Genomic DNA, 25,021 nt, shown 5'->3' on the forward strand with positions numbered 1-25,021 from the left:
GCTATCTTCGGGCGAGAGGCGGGATACACCCTGAACCGGTCGCCAGCCAATCACAGGGCACATAGAAACACACAACCATTTGTGCACACATTCACACCTGAGGGCAATTTAGAGTCTTCAATCAACCTACCACGCATGTTTTTGGGATGTGGGAGGAAACCGGAATGCCCGGCGAAAACCCACGCAGGCACGGGGAGAACATGCAAACTCCACACAGGGGGGGCCGGGATTTGAATCCCGGTCCCCAGAACTGTGAGGCAGAGGTGCTCACCAGTTGTCCATCGTGCTACCTAATAACAATCAATACATTGAATTACAAACAAACATATGGCAAACAGGTCCTAGGTGAGGGACCAGACAAACCACGGCTCCAAAAACCCCTATGAAGAAAGAGACGCGGATCACCGGGGGCCCCCTCTGGAGCCACGCCTGGAGGTGGGGCTCGAAGGCGAGATGATGTGGTTCTGTTGGCTTCTTCAAGCCGTGATCTCCAACTGTGGTTCTGTTGGCTTCTTCAAGCCGTGATCTCCAACTCTCACTGGAGCAGTTCGCAGCCGAAGCGGCTGGGATGACAATCAGCACCTCCAAATCCGAGACCATGGTCCTCAGTCGGAAAAGGGTGGCGTGCACTCTCCGGGTCGGGGATGAGATCCTGCCCCAAGTGGAGGAGTTCAAGTATCTCGGGGTCTTGTTCACAACTGTGGGAAAAATGGAACAGGAGATCGACAGGCAGATCGGTGCAGCGTCTGCAGTGAAGCGGACTTTGTATCGGTCCGTTGTGGTAAAGAAGGAGCTAAACCGAAAGGCGAAGGTCTCGATTTACCGGTCGATCTACGTTCCTACCCTCACCTATGGTCAAGAGCTGTGGGTTGTGACCGAAAGAACAAGATCCCGGATACAAAATGAGTCACGAAATGAGTTTCCTCCGCAGGGTCTCCGGGCTCTCCCTTAGAGATAGGATGAGAAGCTCGGTTATCCGGGAGGATCTCAGACTAGAGCCGCTGCTCCTCCGCATCGAGAGGAGCCAGATGAGGTGGCTGGGGCATCTGATTCAGATGCCTCCCGGACGCCTACCCGGTGAGATGTTTCGGGCACATCCCACCGGGTGGAGATCCCGGGGACAACCCAGGACACGCCGGAGAGACTACGTCTTTCCGCTGCCCTGGTAACGCCTCGGGATCCCCCCGGAAGAGCTGGATGAAGTGGCTGGGGAGAGGGAAGTCTCGGCGTCCCTCCTAAAGCTACTGCCCCCGCGACCCGACCTCAGATAAGCGGTAGAAAATGGATGGATGGTCATTGAATTAATTGGTGATTCTTTTCAGCAATAAATTCATGAATGGGAGAAAGAAAGATTCGGCCATGGAGTACTCTTGAAGTAGTGACGCAATAGTGATGTTATAGGTGGACGTTCCATTTTTTTTGTCCAATCAGATTTCAACTTCTGCGTGTTGCCATGTGAATGTAATGTAGATGTCCAAAGTACTAGTATTCAGTACTTCAGTAAAAGTAGTTATACTTGTCCAAAGAAGTAAAAGTACTGAAGCCACTCTGTTATTTCAGTAAAAGTACAAAAGTACACACTTATAAATGTACTTAAGTAAAAAAGTAAAAAGACATTTTCAACCCTGTAATAAAATACATATAGTGACATTTTGTGGGGGGGGGGCTGCTACTGCTGGCTAGCTGGACTTTAACAAGCAAGCTTTCTAAAAACTAACATGGTTCACTCAAAGCATTGCAGCACTTTTGGGGGAAAAAAAAAAAGAGCCAAAAAATATTCTTATCTATGAGAGACTATTGCTAGTTCGGAGTTCCTTTGTTGTGATTGTACGACAGGTGTGCACAATGTGCAGGCATTGTTGTTATATTGGTTTCCGACCGTGTCGTCTGTCCAAAAACATGAAGTGCGCCGACACTTAGCCCCCCCTAGCTTAGTGTCGCCGTAGGCACGCGGCTCAAAGTATTAACTATGTCTATGGTCAATGCGCTTGACTCACTTACGTCTGGTTTCCGGTTCTTCGGCGTTCTGTAGTGATGGGCACGGCAGTTCTTTTGAGTGTACTGCATCATTCGAATCAGTTCTTTAAAAAGATTCGTTCACCGAATCGTTGAGTTCTTTTTCACAAAATCATTCAAATGTTTCCTCATTCAGTTAATGATCCATCCCTGAGGTTCACGTTCACGCAACACGTTCACCGAAGGACTATGCGTTGTTGTTGTCACTTATTGTAAACGAGGAAAGGCGGGAAGATTAAAAAATCTATAAATACTTCAGCTAAATGATCGCCTACCTTCCTACTTCTCTCTCAGCAAGATCTCGAACACCCGGCTTCGGTTGCGACTCGTGAACATGCGTGCAAGCGAGCTCAGCTAGCGAACATTATTCCGCGTCCCGTGACGTCCAGCTCGGCTCTCGCCGGCCGGCGTGACTTTTGCATTAGTTTAATGTGTTATTATTATTACGAAATAAAAGCTTTAATAATCACATTAGAGACACAGAGGGAATGATATGTATGTGTACTAAAGGAAAATCTCCTATTACTCCCGTGGTTCCCAGCGTGCTCGTTTTCGTGAAAGAACTACGTTCACAACAATGTATAAAAAGCAACCAATTTATTCCTGACAGAGGAGTCTATACATTTTGCAGAGCTCTGGGTTCGTAACTACCCCTATCTTATTCTTAGCAGAAAAAGTAGTCGAACAAAGATTCTATGATCTGATTCTACCCCAGACTTATACAATGTTTCAAACGGGCCAGTATGGAATCGCTGTCGTCTGATTGGTCCGTGGTCTAATCTGACGTCATCGTTGTTCTGCAGAATGATGACCATTTGAGCTGGCTCCAGGTGTCGCCTCCAAACGGCGTCCCACATTCCTGAATTCAATGCCTATAGTGGCTCCCTGCGGTCCTCTTCTTCCTTGACATCTGTTCTTTATTGCCTCCAGACTAGTTTTTTTTTCCCTGCAATAAACTCCTACCCCCTTATCTGATTATACTGCAATACACATCCTTGCTTACCTTCCAAACTAGTTACACCATGAAACTCTATATTATATTCTATTACATATAGAATTGCATATTAGAATGTAAAGTATTCTATATTCCCTTCAGTATGTATGTACATTTATTATTGATTTACATTCATTTTAAACGTCTGCTTGTTTTTGTGTGCTTGACTGACTCAACATTAGCTGTTAGCTTGAGGAAATGGCTGCTAGTGAAAGCGATCCCCGCGAGGACGTCAGGACTTGCGGTTAAAATCACTCTTGAGTACGTTCACTGCGTAGTACGTCGTTCCTCGCGCAAACGAATCACTCATCGTACAAGTACATCGCTCCTTGGGCAGCCGTGGCCCAATGCTTAAGATCATCGCCCGCCACCGTGGGGGACCTCGGTTCAAGACCCCGACCGGACCCTCCGCCAACATCCCCCGGACTCACGGCTGTGGTTTCCTTGAGCAAGACAACGATACCCCGAAATGCTCCCCGGGCGCATCAGCAACCCCCTGCTCCAGTGTGTTCCACTAACATGTGTATGTGTTCACTGTGATGGGTAAAATGCAGAGAACCAATTTCGTGTGCATGCATGCATCTTCATGACTATAAAAGGTGATTCTTCTTCTTCGCGCATTATAAATAAAGAAGTTCAACGAACGAATCACTCGTGCCTAACGGATCGCGAACGATAAGTTCAATGAACGAATCACTCTTCAGTTCCTCAGTACACAGTTCTTCAACTGCTCGTAGGCTGTTTGGGCGATTGATTTGATACGACTGCTGCAAGTCAGATCTCGAGTCAGATTTTTTAAAAAGTCACTCTCTTTAAAAACCACAGACCAAGGTTTTTAAAGAGAGTAACTCCAGGTATTTACGACCAGCAATCCTCTCTACTTTGCTGCCAAAAACAATTACTTCAGTTTTGTTGTGGTTTAATTCAAGGAAATTTTGCTTGATCCAGATTCCAGTTATTTATTTATTCTGCAAAGTGAGACAGCACGTCTATTGAACTGCATGGTCATCTGGGGACAGTGCTTGACCTTGTGTGTCATCTGCAAAGCTATGATAGTCAACAATAAAATCGGTTGAACAAAAAGGGGTTCAAGAACCGACCCTTGAGGGTCCCCATATGTCATTGTCATTCGGTCCGATTTAAAACGTCCAGTGGTCACGAAATAACTACTTTCCTCCAAGTAGGACCTGAACAATTTCAGGACTGTTTCACCGAGTCCTACCGAAGTTTCCAAACTGAATTTCTTGTCATGTTAATAGATGAATATTGATTGTGTACTGCTCCAATTGATGTACTTGACACAGTTGAGTGCTCTTATGTTGCCTTTTTGAACGAATTTGAGGGCTTGTATAATTGGCGGTGCTTCCGGTAAGTCGTGTAAGTTCTTACTGAGGCCCACGTACCAAATGTAGCCACCCGTCCCCACTATGTAGTAGCCGTGTTTTCATGAAGTTGTCACGTGTTGAGGGTATTGGTGCCGTCTTCTCCTTGGTCTCAAGCTGCCATGGTGATGAAGCGCTGTCATATTAGTCTCTGTTACTTATCTTTTCTAATCCATCTTATCTTTATCCATCCATCCATTTTCTGAGCCGCTTCTCCTCCATTGGGTCGCGGGCGTGCCGGAGCCTATCCCAGCTATCATCGGGCAGGAGGCGGGGTACACCCTGAACTGGTTGCCAGCCAATCGCAGGGCACATAAAAACAAACAACCATTCGCACTCACATTCACACCTACGGGCAATTTATAGTTGTCGATGAATGCATGTTTTTGGGATGCGGGAGGAAACCGGAGTGCCCGGAGAAAACCCACGCAGGCACGGGGAGAACATGCAAACTCCACACAGGCGGGGCCGGGGATTGAACCCCGGTCCTCAGAACTGTGAGGCTGAGGCTTTTAACAACTAACGACCACCGTGCCGCCTCTTATCTTTATATCTTTAACTTTGTCAAATGTTTCACAGTTTGTCTAATTGTACTTTGAGCAGTTGGAGAATCAATATAGTCATTGTGTGGTTTAGATGTTGTTTGTGTTGTTGTAGTGTTTCGTGTAGTTATGTTTGTCTATCCCGGAAATGCGTTTCCTTTCTGCTGTTGCTCTTATTCTGAAGGAGACAGCTGCTCAGCTATGCGTGACCGGAAGTACAGCGAGCGAGATGGATCTTACAAAATAATGGCAACTGTTTCTTGGACGTTATTTGGCTTCACGAGTTAAAAACCAAGTCACCAACATTGGAATTGTGTATTTGTGTGTTTATTTGTTGACAAATGTTTTATTCTTAAAAGTGAAACAAAACTTGAATGGGCGACGAGGAGGGCCAAAGCCGTATCAAAGAAAGTCTCGACAGCGACAGGAGAGGGCGCCAATGCAACTCTACAATTTCCAAAATGTAGCATAAGAGATATTTTAACCTCTCTCTCTCTCTCTCTCTCTCTCTCTCTCTCTCTCTCTCTCCAACCATCCATCCATTTTCTGAGCCGCTTCTCCTCACTAGGGTCGCGGGCGTGCTGGAGCCTATCCCAGCTGTCATCGGGCAGGAGGCGGGGTACACCCTGAACTGGTCGCCAGCTAATGGCAGGGCACATACAAACAAACAACCATTCGCACTCACATTCACACCTACGGGCAATTTAGAGTTGCCAATTAACCTACCATGCATGTTTTTGGGATGTGGGAGGAAACCGGAGTGCCCGGAGAAAAGCCACGCAGGCACGGGGGGAACAGGCAAACTCCACACAGGCGGGGCCGGGATTTGAACCCCGCACCTCAGAACTGTGAGGCAGTCGTCCACCGTGCCTCTCTCTCTCTCTCTCTCTCTCTCTCTCTCTCTCTCTCTCTCTCTCTCTCTCTCTCTCTCTCTCTCTCTCTCTATATATATATATATATATATATACACACACACACACAGTATTTTTTTTTGGGGGGGGGGCAGCACAGTGGAGGACTGTTTAGCACATCTACCTCACAGTTCTGACGACCCGAGTTCAAATCCGCCTCCTTGTTTGCATGTTCTCCGGGCACTCCGGTTTCCTCCCACATTCCAAAAACATGCAAGGTAGGTAAATTGAAGACTCTAAATTGCCCACAGGTGTGAATGTGAGTGCGAATGTTCGTTTGTTTATTTGTGCCCTGCGATTGCCTGGCGACCAGTTCAGGGTGTATCCCGCCTCTCGCTTGAAGTCAGCTGGGATAGGCTCCAGTACGCCCTCGACCCGTCAGGAGGATAAGCCGACACACACACGCGGTACATATGCAGATGAAGATCAACATTATTGCCTTATGTTTTCCCTCTGGAGCCAGGCCTGGAGGAGGTGTGTGATGGCAAGCGCCTTGTGGCCAGGCCTCCATCCATGGGACCTGGCCAGTCACAGCCTGAAAAGGCAACACGGGTTCCCATTCCCTCACCACCTGTGAGAGGGCCCGATGCACCAAACAACAGCTCAGAGTACCCACCCTTTTTGGAGTCCTTAAAGGGGGTGCTGGAGAGCGCTCCCACTGGGGATACCCTCATTCTGCTGGGGGACTTTAACGCTCGCATGGGCAATGACAGTGAGACCTGGAAGGGTGTGATTGGAAAGAACGGCCCTCCCTCAACAGAATCTGAGCGGTGTTCTGTAATTGAATTTCTGTGCTCGTCACGGACTGTCCATAACGAACACCATGTTCAGATGTAAGGGTGTCCACACATGCACTTGGCACCAGGACACCCTAGGCGGCAGTTCGACGATCGACTTTGTGGTCGGGTGATGAGAGCGGGGCGGAACTGTCAACCGATCGCCACCTGGTGGTGAGTCGGCTCCGTGAGTTGGCGAGATGCCGGTCCGACCTGGCAGACCCAAACGTATTGTGAGGGTCTGCTGGGAACATCTGTCAGGCCCCTGTCAGAAGTAGTTTCAACTCCTACCTCCAGCAGAACTTTGCCCACGTCCCAGGGAAGGCAGAGGACATTGAGTCCAAGGGCACCATGTGCCGTGCCTCCATTGTTGAGGTGGTTGATCCGAGCTGTGGCTGTCAGGTGGTCGGTGCCTGTTGTGGCGCAAACCCCAAACCCCTTGGTGGACACCAACGGTAAGGAATAGCGTCAAGTTGAAGGGCCTTTTTAGCCTCTGGGACTTCGGAGGCAGCTGATGGGTACCGGCTGGCCAAGCGGAATGCAGCTTTGGTGGTCGCTGAGGCAAAAACTCGGACATGGGAGGAGTTCAGTGAGGTCATGGAGAACGACTTCCAGATGGCTTTGGGGAAATTCTGTTCCATCATCCGGCGTCTCAGGAGGTCAGCACTGTGCATAGTTGGGATGGGGTGCTGCTGACCTCAACATGGGACGTTGTGAGTCGGTGGGCCGAGGGAGGAACCAATCTGGGCACTCTGAGGTGGGCTCTCTTATCTCTGGGGTTGAAGTCACCACAGTGGTTAAAAAGCTCCTTGGTGGCTGGGCCCCAGGGGTGGATGAGATCTGCCCAGAGTTCCTAAAGGCTCTGGATGTTATAGGGGTGTCCTAGTTGACACGCCACTGCAACATTGCATGGACATGGTTCTCCCCGTGCCTGCGTGGGTTTTCTCCGGGCACTCCCACATCCCAAAAACAGGCATGGTAGGTTAATTGGCAACTCTAAATTGCCCGTAGGTGTGAATGTGAGTGCGAATGCTTGTTTGTTTGTATGCGCCCTGCGATTGGCTGGCAACCGGTTCAGGGTGTACCCCGCCTCCTGCCCGATGACAGCTGGGATAGGCTCCAGCGCGCCCGCAAACCTCGTGATGAGAAGCGGCTCAGGAAATGGATGGATGGATGGAAGCAATTGAATGCGCGCAAAACTCGACAGCGACGAGCTATTATTTACCTTCAAATACAATTTGCCTCAAATAGTCACTTTAGATTGGTTTGAAACAGAATAAGAAGTCTTTGTGGCTTTCTTGGGAAACGACGCATTCGAATCGAACAGTCTACAGCCACACACACAACAAAACATTTGGACAAATATCCGCGTCCAAATTGGCAAAAACTGGGCAAAGCCACCGTATTTAAGCGCACGCCTATGTGGGAAATCAAGACGCTTGTAAAAACATGGCGCTCGTAAACCATGTGACGTCGACTCAACCAATGACGGAGCAGTGCACCGAGTTCACAGTGTCTCGTCTTTGTATCTATCCAGCTTAGAGGGGCGCATTGGCTTTTATTTTGAAGATCCTGGCGGAAGCAGCGCGTGACTTTACTACTGTTCATTGACGCCGGTACTTCAGCGGCCGAAGAACACAAACTACACCGACGAACTCGCAAGAAGAAGAAGAAGGAGAAAAAGAAGAAGGAGAAGGAGAAGGAGAAGGAGGAGGTGGTAAGTTCACGTTTTATGACGTCTATTTGCCAGCGACCCCTCGAAGTCCTCAGGTGGGGTTTTTCTCCAACAAGTCACCTCAAGTTTGTTGTACAAAAGTTCGCCAGAGCCCCAAATGACAACGAAATGGGAGAAAAGCAAGTTTGATGGAGTTGATCGACAAGACCATACAATCAATCGATCAATCAGATGCTCATCATAATACTGTTGATTTCTTTTTGATTGCTCACTTAGTAATTTCCAAGTTGGTTCGTGAAAACTTTGACCAAAAACAAAATGCTCCAATGACATCTGTGAATGGTTGCCAACCTCCTGATTGATGAGATTGTGTTTGACTTCCAAAGAGGTTTATTAGTTGAACTGATTGATCATCAAGCAAGGTGAGTCATGGCTCCTGCATCGCGGGGTTCGGTTCCAGACCACCCCCGCAAAAGACGAAATCCGCGAAGCAGCGACCACTCCAGACTCTGATTAATCTTCCCTTACACTCCAACTAAACTCGACCATATTCTTAGAAACACTTTCTATACGACCTTTTCAACTCTTAAACATACAGTAATGCAGAGTAATAGTGTACACTCTGTACATTTTATTTCTAGTAACGTTTTATTTACAAACATGCATACATACAATTCAACCCAAAGTGCTTTTGGTGTGTGTGTGTGTGTGTGTGTGTGTGTGTGTGTGTGTGTGTCCCGCGGCCGTGTTTGCGAGCAGGGCAAAAGTTTGCCGAGGATCCAGAGATGCTCCCGCCCCTCCTAACGTGAAGAGCGGGCAATGTTGCCCCTTTCGTCCCCGTTTATTCTCGTTCCGGCTTCTGGCCTGAAGGACATAATATTAGGAACACTCGTCAGGTCAACACTGGTTATTGATTAGCGATCAGTGGGAGATAATCAGGTGTTCCTAATAAAGCGAGCAGCCCGGGAGATGATAGCGTGCGTGGAAGCGGTGTGATCAGCACCTTCGCTATCTGACGCCGTGTTCGTTGACCTTTCCCCTTTGAGACGTGCGTCGAGAGTCGCCGAGGGTCGTCGTTCCCGCCTGTGCCGGGCGCTCGCGTCGCCATGTCCAAGCGGACGCAGTTGAGTCTGCTGCTGTGGAAGAACTTCACGTACAGACGTAGGCAGAAGGTGAGAGGTCGTTGTCTCACCTGTTCACATACTGTATGCGTCATTTAGGGCTGCAGCTAAACATTTTCATCATCAATCAATCTGATTATTATTATTTATTTATTTTTTCAAATGAGAATATTTTTCTATTCCCATCCCTTCATTCAAAAACAGGACGCTGTTTCAAAGTGACAGTGCAGAAAATGCCCAAACGTCACCATAAACAAATCGATTCGGATTCAGTTTCTGGTTTGGGCCATAACATCCATCAGAAAATCGTCAAAAATGTTGATGATTGTTTTCCAAAGTAAAAGCAGACGTCTTATTTTGAAGAAAAAAAAAATCTGTCTCCTGTGATTGGCCGTCAGGAGGAAAACCCATACGCAAACGGATGGATGGAAAATCGGTCTCATTACACGGAGGACCACCGAAATCGGAGAATTTTTACTGTTGAGAGACTGAAATTTCGACAAATTAACATTAAATAAGGTCTCGAAACGATTAATCGATTGTCAAAATAGTTTAATAGACTAATTTGATAATCAATTAGTTGTCGATGATTTGTCGCCGCTCCGCTTTACAGGTCAACTGCATTCGAGCTTCTCGAAACTGTTGCATGTTTTCGCTAATTTTACACACGGTGTCTGAGCCATGAAAAGTTCCAAGGACGTCCCCTTGTGTGCCTTTCTGTGGCTCCTCCAGTCTCTCACGGCACTCTGTGACATTTGACTCCCTGAAGTTGGGAATATTCGGCTTCAAACGGTGGGGGGCGTGAGGGGCGTGGGCACTGAGTTTATAGTGTCATCTGCAGGTCGCGACAGATACTGGAGTAGTCACAGAAAGGCACACAAGGTTTTGAGCTTTTCATCTGTTGTGAATTTTATCGTTCACCTTACAAGTTGAAGCTTTCCACGGTTGGACACTGAAAAGTTGATCCAAGGTCAAATGTAGTTGACCTGTTTAGGTCAAAGGACATTTTAGCTTAATTTGGAAATTTCACCCAAAAGATCAAAAGTGAAACTATTTGGGAGTCGTTGAAAATGTTTACTCTACAAAATCACGTAATAAGATCGACGACGAGTTAACGTTTCTTAATCATGCATGTCATCGATGAGTTAACAACACACACACACACACACACATTGTTTTGTGTTGTTGACTTGTTGTGTTGTGGTTACTTGTGTTGTGTTGACTTGTGTTGTGTTGTGTGGTTTGTTGTGTTGTGGTGACTTGTGTTGTTTTGTGACGTGTCCTTTTGTGTCGTATTGTTTTGCGTTGCATTGACTTGTGTTGTGCTGTGTGTAGCTGCAGCTGCTGGTGGAGATCGTGTGGCCGCTGTTCATCTTCGTCATCCTCATCGCCGTGCGCCTCAGCTACCCGCCGTACGAGCAGCACCAATGTGAGTCCGCTTGCTTCGCCTTCCTTTTTTCTTGACCGCTCGCCGGCCGATTTCAACACGCTCGTGTCGGCGTCTTGTTCCGCATGCGCTTTCGCGTCGACGTCCGTCGGTCCGTCCGTTCACGTCGCGTCTGGCGGCCCCTTTGAACTTTGAACTTTGAAAGGGTCGGCACAAAGCGGCTCCCCGCCCGTCGACTGAAACGACGAACGGACGGACTTTGACGCTCATGTCAACACGTCAGCTCGCGTGTGTGTGCGCGCGTGCGCACGTGTCCTGCCCTAAAGACGATTGGCCTGCTATCAGCGAGCGGAGCGCCTGACCGATGAACAATTGATAAGCTCGACCTCCTCGTACTCAATTATCTTTTTCTTTTCTTTTTTTTTATGGACGTGATAATTGGATGACGTCAGTAGCTGAAGGTCACCTTCATTGTGGGCATGCAGCCAAGAGGATGCTGGGAGTTTGTCCTTTTTAAAAAAATATTTTTTGGGGGTTGAATTTGTCGAAAAGAGACGACGACGAGGATCCGCCGTTTGGGCCAAGTTGTGGTGATCCTGTCGTGACCCGTACTGGCCACGCCCCTATTTTCACTATATAGTGGGGGTCCACACTATTGGCGGCGGGTAGCGACTTGGCTGGACTGCAGATTGTGAAAATCCGTTCACAACAATTGCATTGAAATTTCTTTCTTTATTTATGAATTAATCTATTTTCCATCCATCCATTTTCCGTACCGCTAATCCTCACAAGGGCCGCGGACGTGCTGGAGCCTATCGCAATTATCTTCAAGCAAGAGGCGGGGTACACCCTGAACTGTTCGCCAGCCAATCGCAAGGCACATAGAAACAAACAACCATTCGCACTCACCCCTCCTGGAAGCCGTCACCCTATCTTGGTGGAGGGGTTTGTGTGTCCCAATGATCCTAGGAGCTAAGTTGTCTGGGACTTCACGCCCCTGGTAGGGTCACGCATGGTAAACAGGTCCGAGGTGAGGGACCAGACAAAGCACGGCTAAAAGACCCCTATGATGAAAAATATGAATGGATCTAGGTTTCCATTGCCCGGACGTGGGTCACCGGGGCCCCCCTCTGGAGCCAGGCCTGAAGGTGGGGCTCGAAGGGGAGCGCCTGGTGGCCAGGCCTGCACCCAAGGGGCCGGGGTGTTTTTAGGGTAACGTGGGTCCCCTTTCCCGTGGGCTCACCACCTGTGGGAGGGACCATAGGGATCGGGTGCAGTGCGAGCTGGGCGGTGTCCGAAGACAGGGACCTTGGCGATCCGATCCCCGGCTACAGAAGCTGGCTGTAGGGACGTGGAATGTCACGTCTCTGGCAGGGAAGGAGCCTGAGCTGGTGTGTGAGAAGTTCCAACTAGATATAGTCTGACCCGCCTCCACACACAGCTTGGGCTCTGGTGCCAGTCCTCTCGAGAGGGGTTGGACTCTCTTCCACTCTGGAGTTGCCCACGTTGAGAGGTGCCGAGCAGGTGTGGGTGTACTTATTGCCCCCCGGCTCGGCGCCTGTACGTTGGGGTTCACCCCGGTGGACGAGAGGGTAGCCTCCCTCCGCCTTCGGGTGGGGCGACGGGTCCTGACTGTTGTTTGTGCCTATGCACCAAACAGCAGTTCAGAGTACCCACCATTCTTGGAGTCCTTGGAGGGGGTGCTGCAGAGCTGGGGACTCCACGTGGGCAACGACAGTGAGACCTGGAAGGGCGTGTTTGGGAGGAACGGACCCCCTGATCAGAACCCGAGTGGTCTTCTGTTATTTGACTTCTGTGTTCAAGCATAAGGGTGTCCACATGTGTACTTGGCACCAGGACACCCTAGGTCGGAGTTCAATGATCGCCTTTGTGGTTGTGTCATCGGACTTGCGGCCGCATGTCTTGGACACTCTGGTGAAGAGAGGGGCGGAGCGGTCAGCTGATCACCACTTGGTGGTGAGTCGGCTCCGATGGTGGGGGAAGATGCCAGTCCGACCTGGCAGGCCCAAACGTATTGTGAGGGTCTGTTGGGAATGTCTGGCAGAATCCCCTGTCAGAAGGAGTTTCAACTCCCATCTCCGACAGAACTTTGCTCATGTTCCGGGGGAGGCGGGGAATATTGAGTCCGAGTGGACCATGTTCCGTGCCTCCATTGCTGAGGCGGCTGACCGGAGCTGTGGCCATAAGGTAGTCTGTGCCTGTCATGGCGGCAATCCCCGCAACAGTTGGTGGACACCAACGGCGAGGGAGGCCGTCAAGCTGAAGGAGGAGTCCTATCGGGCCTTTTTGGATTGTGAGACTCCCGAGGCAGCTGATGGGTACCGGCTGGCCAAGCGGAATGTAGCTTTGGTGGTCGCTGAAGCAAAAACTCGGGTATGGGAGGAGTTCAGGTGAGGCCATGGAGAAAGCCTTCCGGACGGCTTCGAGGAAATTCCTGTCCACCATCTGGCGTCTCAGGAGAGGGAAGCACCATCAACACTGTGTACAGTGGGGATGGGGCGCTGCTGACCTCGACTCGGGACGTTGTGAGTCGGTGGGGAGAATACTTCGAAGACCTCCTCAATTTCACCGACACGCCTTCCCATGAGGGAGCAGAGTCTGGGGTCTCTGAGGCGGGCTCTCCTATCTCTGGGGTTGAGGTCACCGAGGTGATTAAAAAGCTCCTCGGTGTCAAGGCCCCGGATGAGATGGATGAGATTCGCTCGGATTTCCTAAAAGCTCTGGATGTTATGAGGGTGTCCTGGTTGACACGCCTCTGCAACATCCCATGGACATCGGGGACAGTGCCTCTGGATTGGCAGACTGGGGTGATTGTCCCCTTTGGCCCAATGGTTAAGCTCATCGCCTGCCACCGTGGGGGACCTAGGTTCAAGACCCCGACTGGACCATCTGCCAACATCCCCCGGAGTCACAGCTGTGGTGTCCTCGAGACACTGATACCCCAAAATGCTCCCCCGGCGCTTCAGCTGCCCCCTGCTCCAGTGTGTTCCACTGACGTGTATGTGTTCACAGTGATGGGTTAAATGCAGAGAACAAATTTCGTGTGCATGCATGAATGTTCATGACAATAAAAGGTGATTCTTCATCTTCTTTTTCTTCTTAAGAAGGGGGACCGGAGGGTGTGTTCCAACTACAGGGGGATCACACTCCTCAGCCTCCGTGGTAAGGTCTATTCAGGGGTGCTGGAGAGGAGCGTCCGTCGGGAAGTCGAATATCAGATTCAGGAGGAGCGGTGTGGTTTTCGTCCTGGCCGTGGAACAGTGGACCAGCTCTACACCCTCGGCAGGGTCCTCGAGGGTGCATGGGAGTTCACCCAACCAGTCTACATGTGTTTTGTGGACGTGGAGAAGGCGTTCGACCGTGTCCCTCGGGGGTCCTGTGGGGGGTGCTTCGGGAGTACGGGGTACCGAACCCCCTGATACGGGCTGTTCGGACCCTGTACGACCGGAGTCAGAGTTTGGTCCGCATATCCGGCAGTGAGTCGGACTCGTTTCCGGTGAGGGTTGGACTCCGCCAAGACTGCCCTTTGTCACCGATTCTGTTCATGACTTTTATGAACAGAATTTCTAGGCGCAGCTGAGGTGTAGAGGGGGTCCGGTTTGGTGGCCTCAGTATTGCATCTCTGCTTTTTGCAGATGATGTGGTTCTGATGGCTTCATCAAGCCGTGATCTCCAACTCTCACTGGAGCAGTTCGCAGCAGAGTGTGAAGCGGCTGGAATAAGAATCAGCGCCTCCAAATCTGAGACCGTGGTCCTCAGTCGGCAGTGAATGTGTTTTAAGTGGATAAACTCTTATTTGGGTTAAAAAGCAAACAGAGTTACTGCATTCACAATCATTCATTGGTAGTTGGGAACTAACTAGGTCTGCTATAGCAAAATCTATTTCTAGTGACTGAGGAATAGGTCAATGGTTCTCAACACAGGCAATGCCTGTTTTTGCCAACCGCGTGTGCGTGCGTGTGCGTGCATGCGCGCACTGTTGTAGTCGTCTGAGGAATGTCTGCACAGTGATTCAGCGACTTGGGACTTTTGTAACTTGTCGTGACTTGTTGCCGCCAAGTCAGGCCGCACTCGAAAAATATTTGACTTCACAAGACGTGCTTTCGCGACATGTACGTATTATATATCGCGTACATTTTATGTCATGCATCATGTAATTCGTGTTGGGGAGTAACTAATTACATGTAACAACACGTAATTTGATTTAATTACAAAATGTATGTCATCGTAATTCATTACGTTACTGGGAGAAAATGTGTCATTAAGTTGCTTTTGGAAATTTCCATGATTCCAATTTTAGTTACATTTGAAAAATAGCCACAACAGATTGGCTCTCTCTGCTTATGTCCCATGTGCACATGTGCAGTGCAGTCATAGTTACACTTTTGAGCACATAAAAGAACATTGACTTTTGAACATTTGCCATTATCATTTTGGACTTGTTTTACGGAACATTCACTTATCTGGTTGTCATATAAAGCCATATTGTCTAAATTGTGCATTTGTCATGAGGTCAACATGGTATCATGTTTTCCCCATCCTGTACACATATAATGCTTTTTTAATGATGTATTTACATGTTTTGTTATGATTTATTATTTGTGTAAAGAAGAAATAATGTGGTTAATTAATTAAAATAATGATCTGTGGTTTGAATCCACTTTTTTTGTCATGCTGATGCATTCATTCAAATTTAGGAAAGGTCATCAAAATGTAATCAATTGCTTTGAGAAAGTCATTGAAATAGGAGTGTTCCTGTTACATTTTCAACAGGGTAACTTTTAATTGCAACCAGTTACATTTCCAAAGTCATCTTCCCAACACTGCATGTAATATCATGATAAACGGAGCTTACTTATATAACGCTTTCGCTACACCATACGGTGCCCAAAGTGCTTTACAGAGGCTAACTTTCACGCACCAAAAGGCAGCTGCTGCCATCCAAGCACTGCCAGGCCCACTGTGAGCAATTTAGGGTTCAGTGTCTTGCCCAAGGCCACTTTGGACGACCCGCTCTCCTAACTGATAGCGATAACTGATAATGAGTATAACAAATAAAAAAAAATACCGCTAGCACATCATATTTTCATGTTTGTTGAGGAGCACCCTCAGTTTCACATACCGTAAAAAATAAATGGAAAAAAAAAACAATAGACACACATGCACATACAACATACCTAGAAATAATACCTCAAATCCCACCTATACCAAATGCAGATGAGGTTTTATTCCAGTTGGTATTTTTGTTGTTGTTTTGAGTGGGAAGGGCATTCAGTTTTGAATATTAGGGCCTTGAAGATTAGGATTTGAGTAGTAGCCTCGCTTTTGGGGCTTGTCCAGTGAAAAACAACTTCAATCCGATGTGTTGGATGAATGAATGAAGATGGAGGACAAGGAGTTTCGTCAGCACCGCTGGCTTGTTGTTGTTTGTTATCTAATCAGACTTCATAAAAGGTTTCCGTTGTCTTCCGATTGCGCCGTCGTGCATCCGGGGTCAGGGGTCAAGGCCGAGCGACGTGCGGCCGCGCCCGTTGACTTCCAGTTTCCCGTCCGCAGGTCACTTCCCCAACAAGGCCATGCCCTCGGCAGGCACGTTGCCGTGGATACAGGGCATTCTGTGCAACGCCAACAACCCGTGCTTCCGCAGCCCCACACCAGGCGAGTCGCCGGGCATCGTCGGGAACTTCAACGACTCCATGTGAGACCTGCTTCGGTTCACTTCATTCAGTTCAGTTTGGCTTTCAAATTAGGACTTCCAGTTTCAAGCCTGGGTTAGGGTTTCTGATTAGGGTTTCAAACCAGCCTTAAGGTTTCCAAATAGGGTTTCAAGCCTGGGTCAGGGTTTCAAATTAGGATTTCAAGACAGGTTTGGGATTCCAATTCAGGTTTCAAGCCTCTGTTAAGGGTTTTAAATTTAGGTTAGGGTTTCAAATTAGGGTTTCCAATTTGGGTTTAAAGCCATGGTTAAGATTTTAAATTAGGGTTTCAAACCAGGGTTAGGTATTCCAATTAGTGTTCACTCCGGGGTTCGAATATTTAAGAAATGTAAGGGTTTCAAGCCAGGGTTATGCTTTCAAATTAGGGTTTGGGTTTCCAATTCAGGTTTCAAACCCGGGTTTCAGTTTTAAACATGATTTCAAATTTGGGTGTGAGATCTTAAGCCTGAGTTAGGTTTTTAGATTAGCATTTCAATACCAGTTTTAAACATTGGTTTGGGTTTAAATTAGGGTTTCCAATTTTGGTCTAAAGCCATGGTTAGGATTTCAAGCCTGGGTTAGGGTTTGCGATGAGGGTTTTGAAAACAAGGTTTGGGTTTCCAAGCCAGGGTTATGGTTTTAAATGTTGGTTAGGGTTTCAAATTAGTGTTCCTAATTTGGGTGTCAAGCCATAGTTAAGATTTCAAGCCTTGGTTGGGGTTTCCAATTAGGGTTTCAAACCAGGGTTAGGTTTTCAAATAAATCTATGGGCTTTGAAGGTAGGGTTTCAAGAGAGGTTTGCGTTTGCAATTGGGGTTTCAAAATAAGTTCGAGTTTTAAACAAGGGTTAGGATTTCCAATTAGGGTTTAAAGTCATGGGTAGGGTTTCAAGCTAAGTTTCGGGTTTCAAGTCAGGGTTGAATGGAATTCAATTGAATTGAATAGATAACGCAGCAATGGACAAGAGAAAACTCCTTCAGCTGGAGGTGAAAGTGTCGGTGTTGTCAGCAGCACCGCCTACTGGTGAAAAGGAGCAGACAGGGAATGTCATAGCAGTGTTGTTGTCTGCGACAGTGGACTGAAGATGTTTTGTGTGTGCAGAATCTCTCGTCTGTTTTCCGACGCCAAGAAGATTCTTCTGTACAGTCAGAATGACAAAAACCTGGACGGCTTTAAGGAGCTCGCCCGTGCCCTCAGAAAGCTCCAGAGCAGCAGAACAGGTACCGACCAAAACAAAACCATCACATCATTATTACGACCCGGTCAGCCTAAAAGCACGACACCTTCATTAGAACCTCGTCAAGTCAAAGTGGGTGGCCGGCCGTCCTCGACTCCTTGACCGGATACTGTCCTGAACGTAGTTTTATTACCGTCCTATATTGTTGCCACACACATCATCAACACAACACCATCCCCAAATCATGTTCAATCGTTAATTTAATACGCTACAAAAATGGCTAATTTATTACGCTGTCAGTGATTAAATGGTAGAATATGGTGCTAGCCTGCCGGCCTTTGCAGCTAGCCACACGATTGCCCGGTATGCTCGCGACTACCTTTCGTGTGTGGAATCACGTAAAAATGGTGGCCCCCGATGAGCTCTTATGAAAGTATTTTTTTTTAGAATAATTACATCATAGGTTTAAGTAAATGGCATAAGATAAAGAAGATATGCATCTTTATACTATAACAGGAAGTTTTGACATCGAGGGTTTAGTTCTCCTTTAACAGTAAATGCAGCTATTCTCCGATTTCTGTCGTCCTCCATCAAAGCAGACCGATTATCTTTGTTTTTGTTTTTTAAAATAAGACATTTGCAGGCTGTTGGTCTTACTTTGGAACATTTTTGCAGATTTTCTACGTAGCCGGGAACTGAATCATCATCAGTTTATATTTGTGCATTTTCTACTCTGTCAATTTTTGGGAATAAAGGGATGGAAATTAAAAGTTTTTGTTGTAAAAATCAGATTCATCGCTCAGTTGAGAAAATAATCGACAGTTTATTCTATTATTAATATAATTGTTAGTTTCAGCTAGAATTTACACGATCAGGATTTTTGGGGCCGATCAGCGAGTTTAAAAAACAGATAACCGATCAACGATCCGATCACAAGATGGATGAATGTGTCTATTTAAATGACTTGTTCATTTACTGTATATACTTATGTAATTGCTCCAAAAATACTTACAATATTTACAATAAATATTTATGCCAGTGAGGCATAGTGATAGACAGAACAAATGAATGGTCTTCTATTAGATGGCAGGAAGTAAATATCCACTTTTTGTGACATTTTTGTTTGCTGGTGTGCCGTGAGAGTTTTCAATTGTCAAATATGTTCCTTGGCTCCATAAAGGTTGGAAATCGCTGCTCTAGTCAGATCGTGTATTCTAATCGGCCAGGTCAAACCAACATTACAACATGACAGAAATAAGGCGTACTGACTTACTGTAATTAAATTACTTCACTCACACCGAAACTTTAGAGCATGGTTCGACAGAACTCCTGCATGTTCGCTTACAACCGTTAGTGCTAGCACTAGCTTGCTAGGCTACATAACGTTTTGTTGCCTGCTTGCAAGCCGTATCGTATTAAAAGTACGTGAACATACCTCAAGCCTTAAACGAAGTCTAGTTTAGTTTCTACCTAGTCTAGTTTCAGCCCTACAGTGATCCTTAACATACATTGTGGTTCCCATGGTAGCAGGAGTTGTCACGGTAGTGGGAGGTTGCTTTGGTGGCAGGATGTTGCCTTAATTGCATAAGCTGCCATGGTAAAGGAATGTTGCTATGGTAACTGGAGGTTGCGCAATACACTGTTGGCACAACAAGCTGCCTCTTTTTGTGACATGATCAAGATTTGACGTCCCAGAATAAGCCATCCCCTTGGAAACGCGCTTTTGACTGATGTGAGCCGACGGGCGTCTCTGCTGGAAATGCCGCTCGCTCGTTTGAATGATCTCGTCGTGGCAAGTCAACACGTTGGTCGGCCTGCGCCGACACACTTTCGACACGCCCGCCGGCCTTGCAAAACCTTTCGCAATCGCACACGTGCCTGTTTTTACTTGCAAGTCAAGACAAAGCCAGGGGAGGTGTGTCTGTGTGTGTGTGGTGGATTGTTTGAATTTAGTTGAGTTTATCAAAAAAGTAAACTGTCGCTGGTCCAGACATGTGACAACTTGAACATGTGACATCATCAAATAACCCCCACATCACCTGATGTGACTCAGGTGTGTGTGTGTGCGTGCGTGCATTTCAGGCTTCAAGTTGAAGCACTTCCTGCGGGATGAGGAGACTTTGTCCAGCTTCCTGTTGAGGAACGCCTCCTTGCCTGCGTTTGTCGTGGACCAGATCCTGGAGGCGGATGTGGACTTGGAGAAGGTCAACATCCCATAATCGATCGATCGATCGATGAGTGACAAGCGTGACCAAAGGGAAACGCGTGTGTTCAGGTCCTCCTGAGAGGCTTCGGGGTCCGCCTGCGGGACGCGTGTCCTCGCAGGTCGGGGGGCCGAGGCGTGCGGGACTTCGTGGACATCGCGGACCCCCTGGCCGCCGTGATGGTGCAGGAAGTGGTGTGTCGCGCGCCGCTCGTGTGGCTCGACCAGGCCGAGCTCAACTTCCTGGACAACGTGGACTTCCTCAAACCCATCCTGGTGAGACGGCCTGGAAAAGTTCCCAAAGACACACACACGCCTCAGTCAGCTCTCTTTCACCTGGAGGCGTGTGCGTGCGTGCGGGAGCTTGCAGGCGTGTCGGGGCGCGTCTCTTTTCTTTTCTTTTGTCGACGGTCTCACTTTGTGCTGCCTGAGGCTTCTTTTTTCCAACCCAGGAAACGGGAAGTGAGTGGCTGACGGAGCGTGCGAACCCGGACCGAGCGCCGCCGTCTCAATTGCTTGTTTCCATAGCAACGTGCCACAGCCAGCAAAACACTGACGGGAATCAAAAAGAAAAAAACTGGACTTTTCAGTTTTACGACCAGCCGGCACTTTATTTGTGTCCAAGTCGCACGAACAAAAAAACCTAAAGAAATCCAAAGAGAGGCTGTGCTGGGGATCCCTCACTAGTGTCCACGATATTCACTTGTGGCCTTTGTAGTGACTTGCATCCATTTTGAGGCGCTGTTGGAATGAGGGGGGTCAGCTCTGCCAGGGGGGGGTTCGCCAAGCGTCGATGCTTGAGGTCCACGTTTGAATTTTAAAAGGGACACCTGGGCCTTCAGTTATTGTAATAATAAATTGATAATTCATTGTCATTTTTAAAAGTTATTAGTCATAAGAAGTTATGAATAATTTGTCAAATATTTCAGATAATTAGATAAATGAAAAAAAACAACAATTTGAATTCACCTGCTGTTAGGAAAAGAACGGTCAAAATGAAGGTAGCAAATATAACAGGACTGTGTATAATATAAATGCTCGGTGGGTCGTACGTGACCCCCCTGCCTGGGTTCGCCCCAATATAGTGCCCTAAATACTTTGGGGGGGCGGGGGGTTCAGAGTTGTTGTAGTCAACGCTACGGTGATGATAGATGTATAGATAGAATAGATAGAATAGATGTCAACTAATCGATGACATCATTGATGTTTTTTGTCAGGCCCCCCTTCCCACTTGTTCAATCAACCGCATTCAGATACCTTCAAGGTACAGTCGGAATTTGTACAACTCTAACTCTCCAATTCTTGTAGCACAATTACAGGATCGCTACTTGCTACGGCATATATAAGAATACTATAAAGTTTTAAAAAAAATGAGGGATTGCTTTTGAATAATGAATTTTAGCAAACCTTTACATACGGTGGCCATGTTGGTCTTAAGGGCGCCTTGTGGGAAGCCCCGAGGTTGCACCCCTAGGCCCGTAGATGGCACCCCCCCTTCCTCTCGCCAAAACAACTGGTGAAAACAAGTGCTGCTCTTAATACTACGTGATCAGAAAATCTAAAGAACATTTCAATGCATGAGTCACCGGTGAGGGGTTGGCATGGCACCCTCTCCCCACAGTGCCAGCCTGTGTGTAGTGATACGCGTCGCACGTGCCAATTTCCGCCACTGATTATGTGGATTGTTGCATGAGTTTTCTAAGATCTGACTGTCTTTGAGACCCTAAAGGGCTCCAGGCACGCAAGTGTGACAGTAGAGAGGACAGATATGAAGAGGTAGATAGGACATGCCCCTTTTGAGATGCATGCCTACGGCGACACTAAGCTAGAAGGGTCAAAGTCGTCAGTACACTCCATGTGTGGATGGCAAAAAAAACTAAAAGACCAAAAGGATGCCGGCACGTTGTGCTGCATACGATTGTACACAGCTGCGTATAATTATGACAAGGAAACTGGGAATAACCTTTCCCAGGTTTAAAAAAAAAAAAAAAAAGCTTTTTTTCCCCCAAATGTTCTGTATTTATAGCATTTTTATTGACAAAAAAGTAAATCTCATGAAAAACTGTTGAGAAATTAGCAAGTTTTGACTTAATTTCAAAGTCCCTGCATTGCCTTTGAAGGGAACATTGCCCCCACCAACATGGCTGCCACGTAGTCACGTCGATTAGCCGGGGTGCCGCAGCATGCTGGCGTAGCAAGTCTTGACATCTGTGGTAGAGAGAAGCAAACTTCTCGAGCAGCGCGTTATTTTATTTTCCAAGAAGACGCACCATAGTTTTGTCCGTCTTTCGACTTTTCCAAGAAGGCCTTTGGTGAATTTGTGAGGTTTAAGGCTGCTCGTTATGTAGCGTTACGGACGTGCATAGCACTTGTGGATGTAAATGATTCACTCATTCCCTACTTCCGAATCACGACAAAGGAATTTTCAGTGGACGTTTTATGGAACGATCTAGGGCCACTATGTAAAAATATGCGTGCTTGTCTGTTTGTCTCTCAGAGGGACGTCCGATCGGACCCCGAATCCATCCAGGATGTTTCTATGGCAACCAACAAACTGCTGGACAGTCTTGGCTCCCTGGCCGTGGAGGTAAGACTCTCCCGGTGATATCACAGAAAGTGATGTCATCACACACGCATCAATCCATGCCGTCTTGACATGACTCCACGTCATGTGAACTCAGCCCGTAGTCCTGATTGTCATTTGATATCGAAGGACGCGTACGACTAACACGCCGCACGAAGTTGGATTCAGTTCAGAGGTCAGGAGTGTGTGTTGGAAGTGCACGTGAGTGTGAGTGTGGGTGGGTTCTGCCCGGAAAAAAACTGTGACAAAAAGTCATGTTAGGAACTTCACGGTCAGGACACCCGACGTCTCAGCTGAACAAAGAACCAGAACCAACAAACACACAGTGTGTGTGTGTGTGTGTGTGTGTGTGTGTGTGTGTGTGTGTGCGCGCGCGCGTAGTGTCTCCGTCCACCAGCTGTCCCGGCCTCGTTGACTTGTGCAGTCCACGGAAACATCTGGATGCAACACACATCGGTCTTCATAAACTCATTGACTGCGGCGGACTATTCGTTAACTGGAAGATTAAGACATACTGACTTTATCTTGGAAAAATACAACTTTATTCTTGGCAAATTACGACCTTATTCTAGTTAAATTATGGTTTATTACGACTTTATCTTGGAAAAATACGACTTTATTCTGGTAAAATGACTGTTTATTACAGATTATGATATTATTTTATTGTCACAGACCACAATATTGTGTGATTCTTCGATGATCAGTCCACTTGCTCAAGTGTCTGGCCGTCAATGGGTTAATAGCATTACAATACATCCATACATCGTCTCCTTTTGGGTCTCAACATGTCCCATTGAGTTGGACTATGTCACGTTTTGTCCTTTCGTATCTCACAATGTCCTCTATTGCGTCTCACACGCACATCACCACGTTTGTGGACGGGAGTGGAGCCCCTTCATAAAAAATTCAACTTGATTTGCTCTTTGTCAATCTTGGGATGAATAAAGAGAACTTGTCAAGTTTTTTTTTAGCTTGATGCTGATGTGACTGAAGTTCCAGTTGTACAAAGTTTGAATCAGAATCTGAATAATCTTTTTGGGCCAAGTATGAATTGACACAAGGAATTTGTCTCTGGTACATGGAGCCCCTCTAGTCCAAAAGCAAACAAGCCACGAGAGCAAAATATACATTTAGGAAATAAAAACACAAGCACAGATAGTAAGGGTACTATTCATGTGGTAATACTGATTCATTGACAATTGTGCAAATGATCCATAGTCGTCAAGCAATTTAAAGTGTCCAGTAGTGTGGAAATGCATAGTTGACCCCCGCATCCTCGCGGTTCGGCACCCACCTATGTGGTCTTTTTTTCTTCTTTTTTTTTTTTCCCAGTTGAAAAAAATAATCATTCTATTTTTTTTTTTTTTCTTGTTTTATTTCTTTTTTAGGGAACCAACCCCGAAAATACTTACTGTCAATTTATCTCCACTTATTCAATAATTTTGTGTGTTAAAATAAATAAATAAGAAGTAAATGCAATTATAATGGCCGACAGTTATCCGCGGATTTTCGCTATTCACAGTCCGGCCCGGTCCCTATCCCCCGCCAATAGCAGGAGTCCACTGTACTGATCAAGAACCGTTATGCAAATAACACAGAGTGAATTTGGTTATAATGTCATTTTGTAAGTCAATAATGGTCATAATTGTAAGTTAAGTCTTTAAGAAGTTAAAAGCTGTTGGAATGTCTGCTGGGGTTTTCGATAGCGCCTACCTGAGGGAAGGAGCTGGAAAAGGTGTTGAGCAGGATGGGGAGGGTCCAAGAGAATTTTGCCCGCCTTTGTCTTTCAAGTCCTGGAGAGCGTGTAGGGGGGCACCGACGATCCTCTCGGCAGTCCTGACTGTCCGTGGCTTTTGTCTTTCGTGGTAGCGGCACTGAACCGGACTGTGATGGATGAACACGGGACCGATTTCGTTTGTGTGACTTTGTGTGGCGTGTGCCGCAGCTGGCCGGCATGAAGAGCTGGATGGACCTGAGGAAGGAGATCGTCTTCCTGACGCACAACGCCACGTCCTCGCCCAGTGCCATGTACCAGGCCGTGTCTCGTATCGTGTGCGGCCACCCGGAGGGCGGCGGCCTGCAGATCAAATCTCTCAACTGGTACGAGGACAGCAACTACAAGGCGCTCTTTGGGAACCACAACAGCAGCGAGGACGACGCCGCGCAGCACTACGACAACTCCTCCAGTCAGTGGGCAAACCGCTTCCTGTCTCCATCCCGTTGCTTCCTGTCTGGTCCGTGTGACGTCTCTTCCTGCCCTGTCTTGCCGCTTCCTGTCCGCATCACACCACTTCCTGTCGGTGTTGCGTTACTTCCTGTCTGCGTCACGCCGCTTCCTCTGTGCATAGCGCTGCTTCCTTACCACATCACACCACTTCCTGTCTGCTTTAGCGCAGCTTCCTGTCTGCATCCCGCCGCTTTACGTCCGTGTCACTCCACTTCCTGTCTACATCACGTCGATTCCTAGCTGCATACCACTGCTTCCTGTCCTGGCCGCGTGAGACTCCACTTTCTATATAGTCCCCATCACGGAGCC

General features: G+C 47.5%; 1 protein-coding gene across 1 annotated transcript in view; it reads left to right on the top strand.

Annotated features, from left to right (window-relative positions):
* The first annotated feature begins 8,226 nt into the window (after positions 1-8,226).
* Positions 8,227-25,021, top strand: part of LOC133407458 (phospholipid-transporting ATPase ABCA1-like) — a 37,648-nt gene continuing 20,853 nt past the window's right edge. The window contains exons 1-9 of the mRNA XM_061685393.1: positions 8,227-8,338; positions 9,343-9,468; positions 10,753-10,846; positions 16,382-16,523; positions 17,623-17,741; positions 19,781-19,902; positions 19,974-20,177; positions 22,399-22,488; positions 24,431-24,671. Of these exons, the coding sequence (XP_061541377.1) occupies positions 9,403-9,468; positions 10,753-10,846; positions 16,382-16,523; positions 17,623-17,741; positions 19,781-19,902; positions 19,974-20,177; positions 22,399-22,488; positions 24,431-24,671 (1,078 nt within the window). The 5' untranslated portion in view covers positions 8,227-8,338; positions 9,343-9,402. The remainder of the gene's footprint in view (positions 8,339-9,342; positions 9,469-10,752; positions 10,847-16,381; positions 16,524-17,622; positions 17,742-19,780; positions 19,903-19,973; positions 20,178-22,398; positions 22,489-24,430; positions 24,672-25,021) is intronic.

The sequence above is a fragment of the Phycodurus eques genome, chromosome 9 (assembly GCF_024500275.1).
Source record: "Phycodurus eques isolate BA_2022a chromosome 9, UOR_Pequ_1.1, whole genome shotgun sequence".
NCBI classification, from domain to species: Eukaryota; Metazoa; Chordata; class Actinopteri; order Syngnathiformes; family Syngnathidae; genus Phycodurus; species Phycodurus eques.